At 29.0% G+C, this 17,137-nt stretch overlaps 1 protein-coding gene across 2 annotated transcripts in view; it reads right to left on the reverse strand.

Annotated features, from left to right (window-relative positions):
* Positions 1-1,413: 1,413 nt before the first annotated feature.
* The window catches only part of LOC149054852 (neuropeptide Y receptor type 6-like), a 76,641-nt gene continuing 60,917 nt past the window's right edge, over positions 1,414-17,137 (reverse strand). For both annotated transcript variants that reach the window (XM_089229097.1, XM_089229098.1), the window contains one exon: positions 1,414-9,312. In XM_089229097.1, the coding sequence (XP_089085223.1) occupies positions 8,732-9,312 (581 nt within the window). In that variant the 3' untranslated portion in view covers positions 1,414-8,731. The remainder of the gene's footprint in view (positions 9,313-17,137) is intronic.

Genomic DNA, 17,137 nt, shown 5'->3' on the forward strand with positions numbered 1-17,137 from the left:
AAAAATTATATATGTATAGGTATGTGATACGAAAATAAAAACGATTGTATAAACAGTATTTATGAAAGAACAAAATATGATAAAATGAAAATTAACCACTAAAACCAATTTTGTCTTTTATATAACCTTTTACATCTTATAAGAGACATACGTCACTTTTCGTAATACTTTTTGTTATTTGAATTTATGAATATTAATAAGATAGGTGACCTCTAACAGCAAAAGATATCATTTCTCGTTTCATTTTCTAATTTTCCCTCACAAAGCTTATTAATAAATAATATTATAAAGACCTGATTTAAGTTACTCATATTATAATATTTGCTTTAAACGTTTAAATTTAATGGAAAAAATTAGATGAATATAAAAATTTAAAAATATTGTTCATTTTTATTATTTTAAAATGACAAAATGCATAACTTGTAGTTTTTGTTTTTTATGATGAAAGTTTCATTTTCAAATTTAAAAATCAATAATCACAGTTTACGGGTTTCACGATAGCAATTTTTTTTTTTTAAGTTACAAGTTTTATTATTGTTAATTTTTAATACTTCGTAAATTATTTAAACAGCATTTATCATTTTTATTTTTCAATTTTATACGTCATATTGTATTTATAACTTGTAACTTACGTAACTTGGAGTCTTAAAGCTTAATTTAAAACGATTACGTCATTAAGTAAGACGTTTATTTTTACAGTTTCGAAAATAAGTTTTCGTAGTAGTTGATATTTAACAAGTATTTCCGAAGGGCTTTACCTGCATGTCTGGATTGAGTGGACGTTACCTGAAACATTTCATATGGTCTTTAGAAGCCCTAAATGTCTTAAAATTTTAGAAGTGTTAAGATTTAAGCCGTTCGAAGAACGTCTTAACTGAAGAAAAAGAAATAAATTAATGTAGTTTTTGACTACGGCCCCAAGTCTAAACGGAGTACTTACGGTAAAATGTATTCCAAAACCGAGCAAATAGGTATTATAAATCCATATAATATCATATTTCTTTTCAATAAACAAACGCAACTGTAGAACAAATAAAATCACAATTATTATACTTTTGGTCGTTTATTACAATCGTATTATGTATAACATTTTGTTTTGAAACCAAATTTTTTTTTTTAATATTGATGATAAAGTACTTTAATACAAAATAGGTTATTATATATTGTTCATAAACACATAATTACAATAAATTAATTATAATAATAGCAATAATAAGTAACTAAAGTTTATTTTTCTTTAATATTACTATATATTATAGTTAAGTTTAATATGCTCATACAATATAATAAGTCAGAAACTACAAAAAGTACAAATCAGTTTGTTCATCGATTGCCGTCATCGTTAATCTAATCTTATTTTAAAAAATAATTATTTTCTATGTTATGCAGTCATACGTTTTAGTAGATTGGGTGTTATTCATAAACAAATAAAAAAACTTTACACTCGAAAAATCAATAATTATACGCACATTAGCAAATTATAAACGGTTCTCCTGTCACTAATATCACTAATCATAGGTAAAACTAATAACTATAAATGTATAATAACAATAATAATAATACTCTTATATACTTATTTTATACTTATTTTATACATTTTTACAACTTTTGTATTTATTGCAATATATTAGACACGGAATTATACATTGCGTTTATTTTTACATTAATCACCTATACGATTCTCGAATTGTTTTTTAGTACCTACTTAATTATTATAAATATTATAATACATTATTTTTAATGCGAACGTTGAACATTACAATGGAGGTAGAATAATCTAAAATAAAATATTATGCGGAAAAAAATTATAACCCCTCTCGTAGGATAACAATAATACACAATATTAATATAATAATATGAAATACACTCAAATCGTTATTTTAATATCGTTTACAATCCAAATATTAAAATGCATGTTTGACGTGGCTTTCTAATAGATGTTTATGTACAAAATATTAAATTAACACGGTTTTTCTCTCACAGTAAGTTGTCATAAAACATTCCGAAGTCAAAAATGTAGGTAAAACAGAGCTTATTTGGATTAATAATACGCCATGGTTAGGTATGATACTATACAACCTATAGTGATAATGTTATTCAACATGAAATATTTTATGTTGTTTTTAAACTATATTAATATTTTAATTGATATTCGTCAAAAATTGTTGAGAACTATGCGGAAAATCTTTTTTATTTTATTATCATATATATAATATCTCGATACGATCAAAGTCAAATAATGACCAGAATACGGACATCAGGCCCCTACATCATATTTTTTGCCCTGGTAAAATCCGAACATTTTTCTAATATACAGAGTGTCCCAAGAGGATATACCCAATTAGCCGTAGTGGGGAACTCGCCCAAAGACCAGTTTTTTGCCATTTTATCCATACCTAAACTAAAAAAATTATTAAAAATCGTGTTTTTAATGAGAATAAAATATTGAAAGGTCAAATTTTCAGCAAAATAAACTCTATATAATATAGGTATAACACATGGCTAACACACCAATATCTGATAAAAAAGGAAGACCCTCCCATTTGTGCCAGTTGTGGTATTCCTCTCACAATTAAACACATCATATCGAATGCCGCATATACGAAACGGACAAACGGGAAGCAGGTGTATCCAACATTTTATCAGAAGCCCTACACCCAAACAATATTAATAATTTGATAACATTTATAATTAAGTCCAAGCTTATAAATTGTATATAACCTGTAAATAATTGTATATATATTATGTAACCTATTGTAAACCAACGCCAATGGCCTTTGACGCCGAGGCTTAATATAAATAAAAAAAAATATATATTTAGGTATATTTAATATTTTCGAAAATTAAAAAATAATTTTTTTCAACTTTTTTACCAAAACATTTAATAAGATAAAATACATGTAGCTTTTGTCTATTTGAGTTTAATAAAAAAACAAATTTATTATCTCAGGAGATATCGCAATGTGTAAATCCTCGCCGGACACTCTGTATATTGAAGTAATTATTTTTATTGAACGGCGGGCCCCTCAAAAGCTCGGATCCAAATACCATGGGTCCTTCTGACCCACCCATTGTTAGGGCCCTGACGGACATGTATCGGTGTTGTCATAAGATTGTGATTTCCGCCTGCAAAAGAAAAACTGAACCATATGCCGGTCTTCGCGAATTCGTCGAAAAATAATAATGATTGGATATAATCCCGAAGATACTATTCAGCTCTGGAGGTTTAACAAATTGATGGGGAAAAAAATTAAAATCCGTACTCGGAGTTGTATGACATTGTTTAACGATGTTTTAAAATTTGTTAGTAAATGTTGTGCCTACCTGTTGTGTGAGTTGTATGATAATATTTAAATTAATCTGAACACAATGACCATCGGATAACACTGGTCGCTGCTATGCGTACCCAACACGGTAAATTAACGTTAGAGTTCACGTTCCAGCTTTCATTGGCAAAGGTGTGTGTCCTTTTTAAATGAATTTTCAATAACTAAAACACAGGAGAGTTGGATAATAATATATCAATATACATATATCGAGTGACTGAACTGTATAGTGTATACGTATACATTATATTATAATAGGTATATATCAGTTAGACGAATAATAATTATTATACTTTACGAGATTAATTTCGGTGATAAATCTATTAACACAACATGTCACATCAGCGTTGTTATAATATGAAAAATTATCCCAGGACTCTTTTGTTTTATATTTTATCCCATCAATTTACCCCAACGAAGAGTACTAAAATATTCGAAACTCTACAATTATATACAGCTACACTCATGGACTATACGTAGTAGAGGTCGACTAAATATTCGAAATTTGGATAATAATTCCCGGCCACACGTGGAACAGCAGAAAACTATGATGAATGAACTATATAATAGTATGTCTGTCGTGTGACAAAATATTTTAAGTCACAGACATGAAACACTTTTTTTCTTTTTTAAAGTTTTAAATGGATTCGCGTAGGTTAAAATTAAAAAAGCCATAGAAAAAAAAAAGAACTAAACACCAAAACGTTTTCGATGTTATGTTTGTAATTCTATGATTATTTGAGTAGACTATATTAGATTTTATGAAAATTCTTTCAAACGGTTATTAAAAAAAAGTGTATCTTTTCTCTTAGAGATATCTTAATAATTGTGCATTTGACAGTGGTAAAATGAAGGCGGAATTCGCGTTTACCATATTATATAAATTTAGAATAATTAAATAATAGTTGATTAATGTATTAGAATAACGACGATGGTTTGGTGAGAGATTGTTTAAAAAGAAAAAAATTATTCCGAGGATACTATAAAGTTTGAATGGTTCTCAAGACATCGGTAATATGATTTTGGTAGAAAAAAATCTAGATAATATTACTTTTTAAAAATAATCATTAATTTTTAACGATGGGTCCGATTAACACGTGTCCGTCTACTTATTTCGCTTTTAACACAATACATTAGCTGTTGTTAACGTCCATTTGTGGATTACACACACCATTACATTATATTATTATATCATCTATATATTATGCACTCTATTCGAGTTGAGTTTACCCACTTTCGCGTTTGCTTATTATCATAATACTGTAAAAGGTCACTCCATGTGTCTAAGTAGTAAGTATAAATACTATGCTTTCATAGTATAGGTAACTCATAAGTCATAATACCTACATGGAAGGCAAAATGAGTAGACTCCATCGGTCGATTGAGCAACTCTCGAATAGAGCATAATAGGTATATTAACATATATAATATAATAATTTAACGAGTGGCGGTCAACAATGGGGGGGAGAGGAAGCGAGGGGAATATATCGCCCTTGACCTTTTTTTCAATGTCTAAGAGCTGATAACCCCACGCATTTTATTATTTTTAATAATCGAATAGTAAATGTTAAAAAATTCAGCTATATCCATCACCCTTTGACAAAATAATTTATTCACCATTGAATATTATGATCGACACATAGTACATAGTACTATAGTGTACGTTCGTTGTTTAAATGTAAGATTTTTCGGCCAATAGCTCAACAATTTTGTTCACACGTCGTATTACTTTGTGCGTGCAAACGTTTACAGGGAATCGGGATTACTAGCAATACAGAAGATAAGTCTAGTAAATTAATTTTACACAAATCAAAATACGTTAAAATATAAACATGATTGTAGTGTGGTCCCAAGATTGTCCATTTGCCCCTTAAATCCAATATAATATGTTATTGCGCTCTAATCCAAATAGAGCTGTAGGTACAATATTATACCATTATTAAATCTTGTTATTCAGTTATACCGTTCGTATAAACAATAATAATTGTCGTGTAATAAAACCTTTAAAAATAAATTAAAAGTAATATGCACACGTGTCTTCTTAATGTACTTACACAATAACTTACATTGCAGTTTAATTGCAATATATAATGTCAATGATTAGTCTACTACACGACGGCAGCCTGCCATCTAGCCAAATTAAAACCGTATCGTTTTTATCTACATTAGAAATCATTAGAAAATGGTATTTTAATAAGAAATGTGCCCGGAGGGTTTTTAAAACAAAACCGTTAACACGCGGCGCACAAACTCGCTATTATTATCAGTCAAAAGTTACGTAGGACTTATAGTCGGTAAGACTTCGGAAGGTACACGCAATATTTTTGAAGTATTCATGTAGGATACGCGTTTAATTTAAATTACCTCACTAAACACAAGTATTTTGTTTGGTTATTTGCAATATAAAAAAAAAAAAAACGATAATCATAATGATAGTTATAGGTAGCAAAAACGACACCAACATATAATTATGTATAAATTGTGTTTAAAATCTATTTTAATAATGTAGTACACACATGATTTTTTTTCATTAACATTTAATTGAATAATGTTATTTACTTACATTAAAAGGTTTATTTTACAGTATTATGTTGATTTACACAAAACTTACGATACACGAAACGTCTATTATATGGTAAATGCATTTAAAAGTTTATGAGTACTACTTGATGATACTAACTTGTTTTGCAACATAGTAGCTTTACCGGCTCCAATAAATATTGATAATTTCATTAAACATTTGTTAAATAAATTAGCTTTTTGAATTCTGTTCTTAGTTAATTTTAATAAATAAACTTTCCCAGGCCCACGTCACATTTATGATTTATGTTTCGATTCTTAAAGACACCTCTTTTCATGCTCTTCATTAAAATTGTACGAATATTATTTCGAAATTTTAATTCTCTAATAGAATTGAAAATATATGAATAGTTAAATTTATTGTTTAAAGTGTTTATTATTATAAATAGTTAAGATTCAAAGCCGATGAATTGCATAAGCCTATATATTTTTAAGTTTCATAACAAATGCGCAATTTCATAAATAATCACTTTTAGTTTCCAATGATATTACCTTAGAAAAATAATTGGCTGGTAAAATCGGTAAATGTTAATATTTTATATAAATAAAAAAAACGCCAACAAAATTATATCTTTTAAAAAAAATAGCAAACCACATCTAAAAAATCAAAAATTAAAGCAATTTTGTTTTACTGAAAAATTAATCGTAATTCATAACTATTTGTGCCAAGAATTATAATACGACTCGCATATGTTAATATAATATAATATGATATTATGTCATGTCAATAATCTAATTTTTAAATACCTTTTAAAAGATAATTTAGTTACAGAGAGAGACTGATATAATATTATTATTAAAAAAAAAAAATGTTTGAATTCTTAATTGAAATTTAAAACATGATTAATAATTAGACATGACAAATACTTATTAAATTAAGTGTACTCATAAAAATTAAATTCTTTCTTTGAACCGTGAAAAATGGTTTTAAAAATATTAATTTCAACAGTGCTATTTGTAAAGTTATTAAAAATATGTCGTTTTTCTTTTACGAATAACAGCAATTACACTACTGCAGTATTAGATATTGCACAATAAATGTGTACAATTAATTGATTATACCTATGTAGCTAATTAACTCAACACCACGAAAAAGAATAAACTTTTACTTTGAGGAGTTTTCCAAACTGTCAAATTTTACGAATTTCTATCTTCGAGGTGTCTCTCGGGTTGTACTTATACAGGTTGATTGATCAAATAATCTTGCCACTCTTTTTTTCCTTTAATAATGCATATTTATTATTTTATTAAAATTCTTAATTTTCAAGTATAGTTAAAGATCGTAGTTTTAAATACTTAAATTTTTTGGACCATATCAATAATTTCCTATGGCAATACAAACTTTTGTTTTTGAGAACCTTTTTTTTTGTCATAAATATTGTAAGAAGATATTTCTATTTGTTGAAAATTTCAATGTATTTAAAATCTAAATAAAAACTGGTACAAGTAGTTTGTGACTTATTTGAATATAATTTATACAATAGTCCTTAAAAATGGTTTTACACAAATATAAAATAAATTTAGTATTTAATCTCGTACTTACAATACCTATTCAGACAGTTTTTACAAATTATAAAACGTTAATCTATGAGTAGTAATTACTACCATTTTCATATCATTAAAACTATTATCTTGGATTATTATAATTAGTGCTCAATGTTTAATAACTTGGAGGATTCGTTTGAATTTCAATTTGGATAAATACAAATTTGCAAAAAAAAAAAACAAATATTTGTTTAATAATTTAAAATAATAAAGCGTATTGAAAATACGGTATATACAGAGTGTCCTGTGAGGATTTACACATTGCGATATCTCCCGAAATAATGATGATATCGAAATTCTGGATTTGTAAGAAGACTCACATGTTCCTAGTAGTTATAATCATTTCATCAAAACTAGAAAAAATATTAAAAATCGGGAAATTAATGAAAATAAAATGTTGAAATGTCAATATTTTCAGAAAAATAAACTCTACAAAGGCTATCTTTAATTTTTTTGGAAATAATTAAATAAAAATACATTTTTTTACAAAAACATTAAAATATATTAAAAATGAAATAATTGTAGTTCTTATACTTGTGAATCTTATTATAAAACCAAAATTTTGATATCTCGATTATTTCGTGAGATATCCGCAATGGGTAAGTCCTCGTGGAACACCCTGTATATATATATATATATATATATATATACGTATATCAGTATTATATGTTTAATAAATTATGAAAAAATCAGAATTTAAATAAAATATGCATTATTAAAGTAAAAAAAGAGGTGAGCATGCTCGGCGAACCAATACCGCTAACCGCCCTAAAACGTGACTTACACTCAATCGCAAAAATATGTCGTGGGCCCAGGCCTGTACTAAATATTTGTTTGTTTCTTGACGAATCTTTTAGGATTGATAGTTACAAAATATTTTATCGTAATAGTATAAAAAAATAAAACACCCGTTAGCACCATTTCGTCAGAACTCGGGCAAATTCATGTATACGTTTGTTATTTGCTTGGATAAACGGCACATTATATTACATACGACGACGCGTCTTGCAACAGGTTTCCGTCGTCGGTGTTATCAACGCGGAAGTACAGCCTCAAGTTTGTCGTAAGTCCAACACGCATAATAATAACATTATAGTTTTCATAATAGCGTATAATATAATGTCGTCTGAATGCCCTTCCCCCACCCCCCAATAACAACAATTCAGTACCTATATAGACGTCGAAGTGAACTGCAAAACAACATTATCACTGTTATCGTTATTACCAATATTATAATTATAAACAGTAAATCGTAGATGATTATAAACCATACACTGCCTCTAGACGTTTTCGACGCGGCCCATGCTGGAACCGGGTTGTGACCGTGACGTGACCGTGGTCAGCGTGGTCAGGTAACTGGTACTGAACCGCCGGTCGCTCTTGACCACCATCGACATGCCGGTGGTCTCGGGGTCGTGGTGCATCTGGTTACGCCGGCCACCTCCGCCGAAACCACCGCCTCCCCCGCCGCCACATCCGCCGGCCGCTTCCGACCCGAGCCCCGGCCGCCGGTCGTTCGGGCCGCGGTAATCGGTGGCCACAGACGGATATCGTCTCCGCCTCGGCGGCGGTTTCTGGTCACCGCAGCAGTACCACATTTGCCGGCATATACCGGATATGTCCCGCCGGAAGTTTGTGTTCAGCCAGCCGTACAGCAGCGGGTTGGTGCACGTGGTCGACATGGCCATCATGTGGACGATCGCGAACGCCTTGTACAGCGCGTCCGTGGAGTCGATCAGGTGCGGTTGGAACTCGACGAGCAGCGTGAACAGCGTCAGCGGCAGCCAGCTGAGCGCGAACACCACCGCGATCGACGACAGTATCCACATTGTCCGCTTGTTCCGACTCAGCTCTCTCTTCACTGTGAAAACGCACAAAAAAAAAAACGATCAGTGATACAAGCGTTTACTCACAATTTTGAAAACACACAATAATATTAAAAGGTATAACATATTATTATTTAGCGTTTTGTCCAAAAGTGTCACTGTGACCGCATCAAGCGATCACCACTGAAGAACCCACATTTGTCTTGTTTTATCGCTTACATAATAATAACATTTAATAACACGTAGTTTTTATATTTTGCTTCAGCTGCAGCTAAAACTAATTTACTAAGACTCAATATTAAATATTTTTACTCATTAAATTCGTGTTTAATTAACCTAGTTTTTTATTTAATCGATTTTTTTTTTTTTTGTTCGGGATATATAATTCTGATCCGTTTAAGGCGCGGTCGTCGAGTCACGCAAATCTGAGTAAGTATAGTTCTAAAGTTTCGTTAATATATAAGTACCGGACGGTGTGTAGGTAAAGGAAATGAGTACAAAAATCACCACTTTATTTCAGGAAACGAAAAGCCGAGTTTTATTATTCTATACCGACCGTAAATGGTTTTTTTTTTTATAGATAATCTTAAAACAGAAATATAACAACAATCGTTTATATTTTGGTAACTATAGTAAAAACTTCGTACGCATTCAATTTTTGAAGTGTCGATTACAGAGAGATGGAATCATCCAGAAGTGTTATACCAGCGAGCTATCATCATCATTCATCGGAAACGTATACCCGGTCAAAAATATATATTATGACCATCATTAATGCTGTTTGTCTAAGTTTTCGACTGTATTGTTATAGCATATTATAATTTATATTAACTTAAAGCGTTGGGTAATAAATTGTTGTCAAATTATCAGAAGTATCATAAAACCTGTTATTTATTGTAATATTGTAATTTTTTGTGACACGCATCGCTTTAGTTGTTGTAATTTTGTAAAATAATTATAATGTAAATACGATGACGTGACAAAAAAAATTATGAAAATGAAACGATCAAACAAAGTCCGAGTAATAATCCCGTTGGATTAATTAACAAGTTTTTTTTTAATCCGCACGTCACCAGCGATGATCACCCCCCTCCCCCAACTATTGTTACGAGCCCTGTTTTAAAATTCCACAGTGTGTGGTATCACGTATACGTTTAACGTGACCATGCAATGTAATGCATAGTCACGCACACGCTTGTGATGAGATCACAGTTTATTATAGTTGTATTATAATGCGAAGGTATCTCTTTTTTTTTCAAATTTATTTTTATTAATTTTAATGTTATTACTGTTTTCGTTTTGCCCCTTTAAAGCTTGTATACTCGTAAATCGTCGCATTTATTGGAGTTTTTGAAACTTGAATATTTACGACCACCAACAATGGCGTACATAAATTTCGAGAGGTTTCGTTTTTGACGTAAGAACACGTGAGCTTATTTTAAGTGTTCCTATATTTACAAACGTATAACAATAAAAACATACCAACCCTGTGTTTCATTAAAAAAAATATTAAGGGTATACATACATGGAAATTTATACAATTTTGATACGCGTGAAGACAAGAATGGTTCTTAAAATGTTTTTCGTACCTACAGTTACTAATTTAATTATACTTGATTAACAGTTAAGCCGATTATGGATGATTCAAGAATAATCAATTGCAGAATAATATATCAATCTGACTGAAATACATAATTCAATTTACTACGCCAGTAATTTAATTTTTTTGTTTATCATTTTATTTATATAAACTAAAGAATAAAGATAGTATAAAAAACTAAAACTAAAACTTAATTTTATTACCATATTAATTCCAGCATTAATGGAGTTTCTTTTTCTGAATTCCGTTCTACGCATAATAGGAATTAAATAAATATTAAATTGTTTCAGTGTTTCACTCTTATATAGAATGGTTATGATTAAATTTAAATTCCTAAATATCAAGGAAAAACATGTAATATATATGTATGGCGTATTAAGTGTGTATTGGTTTTTTGTTTTGTTTTCAATCTGAGTTTCTGAGGCATATATACCTGTGTATCGAACGCCGTTTGTTTTTTTTTTTTTGGTATACAAACGAAACATATTAGAAAACTTTAACGAAAAATTATCGTGTCGAGATTAATCTATCCATTATAGAATTATAGTTAGGTGCTATGTTCTATATAGGTTTAGTGTTAATCACTTTAAATCGGAATTTATAATAATTAATAATACACCAAATCACTGCAGCCTTATGTATATATACGTATATATATATATAGGTCAGACATAAATTAATTTATTCGGCGGCAGTGTCAAACAGAAGATGATTGGGGTGAGGGGGGCGGGGGGCCCTTCAATCTATAGTCTGATCGCACAGTGAACGGACTTCGTTTAATGAGCAAATTTCGGCGAATAGACAAACAATACTGTCCAATCTAATATCGCATCGTATCGATGTTTGGGTAATACTGGTACACAATGTGGCTGCTGTACGCGCAGACTACCACGTACGACCGCATTTCGGTTACCCCGGGGAGCTCTTTTATGAATGCGAAAACTTTTCACAGTGTACATATTATCATTTACCTGTATGAAATATGCGCCTGAAATTTGTGCCACGACCGTTTTACCCAAAACGGGTTTCAGTGAAAAATTAATGTTTAGCGTTTGCCGCATAAACACAATAGCTTATAGCCGAATGCAATTACCCTGCTTGAATGGAAACACACAATGCCATTTACCCAACGGACGTTTAGGATTCTAATATAATACAGCGATGTAGGTTATCGATCCGAGCATTTCGATGATGTTTCTAGATCAATAATTTCAAGCCATAATAAAAAACGTACCGAAAATGCATGCCGTATTAATTATACTATGTAGTTGTACATTTGGATACTTTTCGAATCCAACCAAATTACTTGTTAAATTAATTAAACCTCAATATAATGATAATACTATCTGGCCTGCGTACCACCGATTGGTGTAGATGTATTGTTTGTGTTATAAAGTAGTTATTTTATTTTTTTCACCCAAAAATAAATGATTATATATGAAAAAAATGTGTATATTTCACGCGTGCTTATTGTATCCCTACTTGAGATTAACATTTATACAAAAAAAAAACCGAAAAGAGCCATTTAATTTAAATTGTCAAACCTTTTTGATAAGTAATAAGTTCAACGAGTTTCGTAGTTTTTGTTTTAAATCTTTTTCATGTACTATATGAAAAACTAATTTAGCATTTAGCATTTTAAGCTCTCAGTAAATTGAAGCATGTGAACGTATCGGTTTCCATACAGAGATGATTTATAGTACGTTGAGATCACTTTTTTTTCGATGGGAAGAGAAAATAAAAAGTTTTATGGGACTTACTTTTACGGAGAGTACAGACAAAAGTCTAACCATTGTAAGTTGGTACTTTGAAGAACTCTGAATATTTTAACAACTGTTATGATTTATTATTGCTTTCAAGTTGAATATCACGAACTGGCAACGTACTATATTATTATGTTGCTTCAAAGTAAATGCAGCTAACGTATGGTCTCCGACCCACAATTCCTTAATGTACCTATCCTAATCGGAATTTTCAATATTATGATTTATAATACATGATCCCATACTGAAGAAATAAGTATATTGATCTCAAGTGTAAATGGTTGTTTTATAACGTATTAACAAAACATATTATTAAGATATTTTCAAAGTCAAACGTCTAACATAATATCTCACAATATTATACATATACAAATATCATATTGTGATAAATTAAAAAAACGATGAACGACGATTGAAAAAATGACATCACAATATCACAGATTGATATTTTCATTTTACCTATTTCGTATTTTCGTAAAATTAAATTTTCTCTTTCAGTGTTTAAACTAAACTTAACACATTATTTATGTATAGGTATTAAACTCATTAAAATACGCAAAGTAATAACAAATAACGCAATACAATTTTAAATAGGTACCTATTGAGTACGACTTTACAACTAATTTGAAATTAGTATTACTAAAAAACAATTAAAAACGAAAAATATATATAAGTAGAAAAAAAGGTGATTTTGATTTTAACAAACATAATATTAATATTACTAGAGAATTATTTAATTTTAAGTAAATTTTTTTACTTTAATATTGTTCATTAATATTCAATAGTCATAAAATAATTCATATATCTAAACGCATATTATATTACAATATGTACCTATAGTGTACTAGCGTACACTGTAAAACATTTGCAGAAAACATAACAGTTCCATTTTCCGAATTAGGTGTTTCCGTACACAATTTATCGACTACGCCCTTTAATCAAGTTTCCATACAATAATAATAATAATATGTAGCCTGTAGACAGCGAAACATAAAATACAAAACATGTTTTGTCCAATGTCTTTGCCCTTTTCGGTTTTATATTCGTCTTTTGTTGTTGATGTCGTGATCGGTAAATATAGAAAATACATACAATGAAGATCATATATTAGTAGAGTCAGATTTATTTTATAAGTAAAAAAAGGTTTTGTTAAGTAAATATATTATGTATACGTGTGGTGAGGGTAGCGACCCGCATTTAATAAAAAAATTCGATTTCCTCTGGATTTTTTTACAATAAAATCGTCTAGTAAAGATTCTAATACATATACACAGTACACGCACACACACACACATTGTATGTATTCACATGAAATCCTATGGCATTGATTTATCCTCAATTCTTCTATATATTTGATATTTTATATACAATTGAATAAACAAAACAAATAGCATAATATGAGATTGATTTAAAAAAAAAATATATATATATTTTTATACACCTGATGTGTTTTCAATTTAACATATACTTATCTATCGGTTCCTTTTGAACAATCAATCACACATAATAAACGGTCAATACTCTGATAAACTAGGTTTATATTTTCAGGTATAGTTTAACGTGTCAAATTTTTAAAGTTCAAAAATGTATTCACAATGTAATATAACAATTATTACAATCCTAAAACTGAAATCTCGAAAACACTCGATGACGATAATATTATTGTTAATTATTTTAAAATAATTAGTTTACCATCTTATACAGGTATACAGAGTGTCCCACGAGGATTTACCCACTGCGACATCTTCTGAGATATTAAATACATCATAAGTATTTTTTTATATTAGACTTGCATAGAAAAGGGCTACATGTATTTTATTTTTTAATTGAATTAAATTTTTTGGCAACAAGGTTAAAAAAATTATTTTTTAATTTTTGAAAATAATAAAGATCCTTATTTTATAGAGTTTATTTTGCTTAAAATGTTGACCTTTTAACATTTCATTTTTATTAATCTCGTGGTTTTTAATAATTTGGTTAGTTTATAGATAAAACGGCCTAACCAGTAACCTTCAACGGCTAATAGGTATATTCTCATGGGACACCCTGTATCAGTTCATACACTTCGTATCATATATGATATTCAAATCACATTTTAACTAATTTAGTTTATTGAAAAAATCCACATTCAAAGTGTTTTTTTTTCTTTAAATCACTTAATACTTTAAATAGTTTAAATCGAAATAAACACTGAACTATACCAGGTGGTTTATGAAAACAGATTTTTTATGAATGCCAGGATTAACCACATTGCTTACAATTTTACTCACTAATAAATAAGTCATCAAAATACGTCGTAACCGTTATTATGTTGATATAAATATACAACCAACCTTTCATGTAAGTTTTAATTTAAAAAGTTAAATGATGCACGCATAAAGTTGGTCGCGAATCTTTACAAGAATAAAATGTATACAATAAATAATTATTAAAGTTTTTTTTTTAATTAGTAATTTTCCTCTAATATTAAGATTTAAGCAGTTTAATCATTAATGTAAAAAAATTAAAAAACTATGATTGAAATTTTACTAACAATAAATAAGGTCAAGAGTTTCTCAAGGATTATGTAAATACTCTGCTCTTATCCCTAAGTCCTAACTTATTAATTTATCGTGATAAAAAATAAGTATATATCATTCGTTTACTGTATTTGTCGAGTTTCTTTTTAATTAATATTTCGATATTAAATTATTAATGACTTGTCCAATACAGTCAACAACCACTATGAACTCGTGATCAAAATTGTATGCTTTTAGTGTTTTGAGAAACACATATTGTGTATATTATACGACCTTTTTTATGTCGTCAAAACAAATCATATAACAATTTTAATTGTGATATAAATACATAATGCATGACAAAAGAAAAAAAACAGTTATTCGATAAAATTAGTAAAATAATATAATACAATAAACATTCATAAACTTGACTGTTTCATATGTTTTTAAATCACACGAATAATTAAGTAAAAATGGCATATTAATTTATTATTAATAGGGATACAAAATATGCACAGTCAAAACAACAATAATGTGAATAAAAATTGATAATAAATGATAAATTTTAAAAATATTATCGTTGACAGGAACATAGAAAAGTATACAGAAGAATAACAACTCTATATTTTATTCGTGCACTGTGTTTGTTTTCCAAGTCTTGTAAAATATGTGCAAATAGTACGATATTTTTATCAGATACTAGAAAAACTTGGTCGAAACTTCTTGTACTGATATGCACTATATTACTCTTTTTGTTGTTGTTATTATTTTTCGATCAAAACATTTAACAACAATATTTACAATAAGCTATCAACTTAAAGAATTTCCTCAATATCATCTATATAGACATATAGTTTAATAATAAATGTTCACAATCCTATTCGCTTTTTAGAAAGTAATATTTCGTTGTATTAGCTGGTTGATTTAATTTTAGATCCCAAGATTTTGTGTAATTATAGTTGGGTATTATATTACCTACCAGTAGTCGTTTCTATTGCAACGAACACGAATTCGGGCACATCTAAAATATTCTCGGATTGCATGCCACGGTAATCACCACTAAACCGACTTCTCGTCGGAATGTATTGACGCTATCATGCCGTGAAAACAAGGAATTAACTTTTAGTTACTATTATTATGAATCATTTAATGCTACAGTAGCTGTAATTTCAATCAATTAATCAAATTCACGATTATTTCTATCGCGTTCTCCATCGTTTCAATTTGTCTCGGTCACTACACAGTAATTGTGTATACGCAACATGATGTTCACAAAGCGTCTCCAGTCACCTACCTATCTAAGATGTTATTATATTATTTGTGTATATCCATAAAGTTATTTTTTATTAATAAATTCTATGATCTATCGAGTTTGAATAAAATTATTACTATACATAAAAAGGGGATCTGTGAAAGTTTATTCGATTGATTTTATCATTTCATTTTGTATTTTTTTTTTCGGAAGAAAACATAAAAATCTTCTTAATCTTCAATAAATTGTACCCAATGAGATAATATTAGAAATATCGTCACATTATGCAGACTCTACGATCATTATTCGTCTCTTGCTTGAAAAAAAATTTTTATGTGAAATGCAAATTTATAACAAGTTCAGAAAAAATGCTTTCAACAACAATACAATTTGTTATTAGTGTTTTTTTAGTAGGTATTTTACATCCAAACACCCTGAAAAATATTATGTATTTATAATTCCTTATATCATTGCAATGTATACATGAATATATATATAAGTATACAGGGTGATTTTTTTATCGAAGAACACTCATTATTTAAAAAGTATGAGTGTATGAGTATGAGTGTTCTTCGATAAAAAAATCACCCTGTATTACAATATATCATACGCGTGTACTTTATTATAATGACCTCATTTGAATTTTCCCTTCTTGTTTTTTATTTTAGCGCGCCTCGAGCCTTTAGAAATTCAAATTAAATTATGATTAACATATCTGTCTGATCCATCGTTAATGTCGTATATCCC

Source organism: Diuraphis noxia, unplaced genomic scaffold (assembly GCF_037042655.1).
Source record: "Diuraphis noxia isolate RWA-SAM2 unplaced genomic scaffold, SU_Dnox_SAM2 contig0005, whole genome shotgun sequence".
NCBI classification, from domain to species: domain Eukaryota; kingdom Metazoa; phylum Arthropoda; class Insecta; order Hemiptera; family Aphididae; genus Diuraphis; species Diuraphis noxia.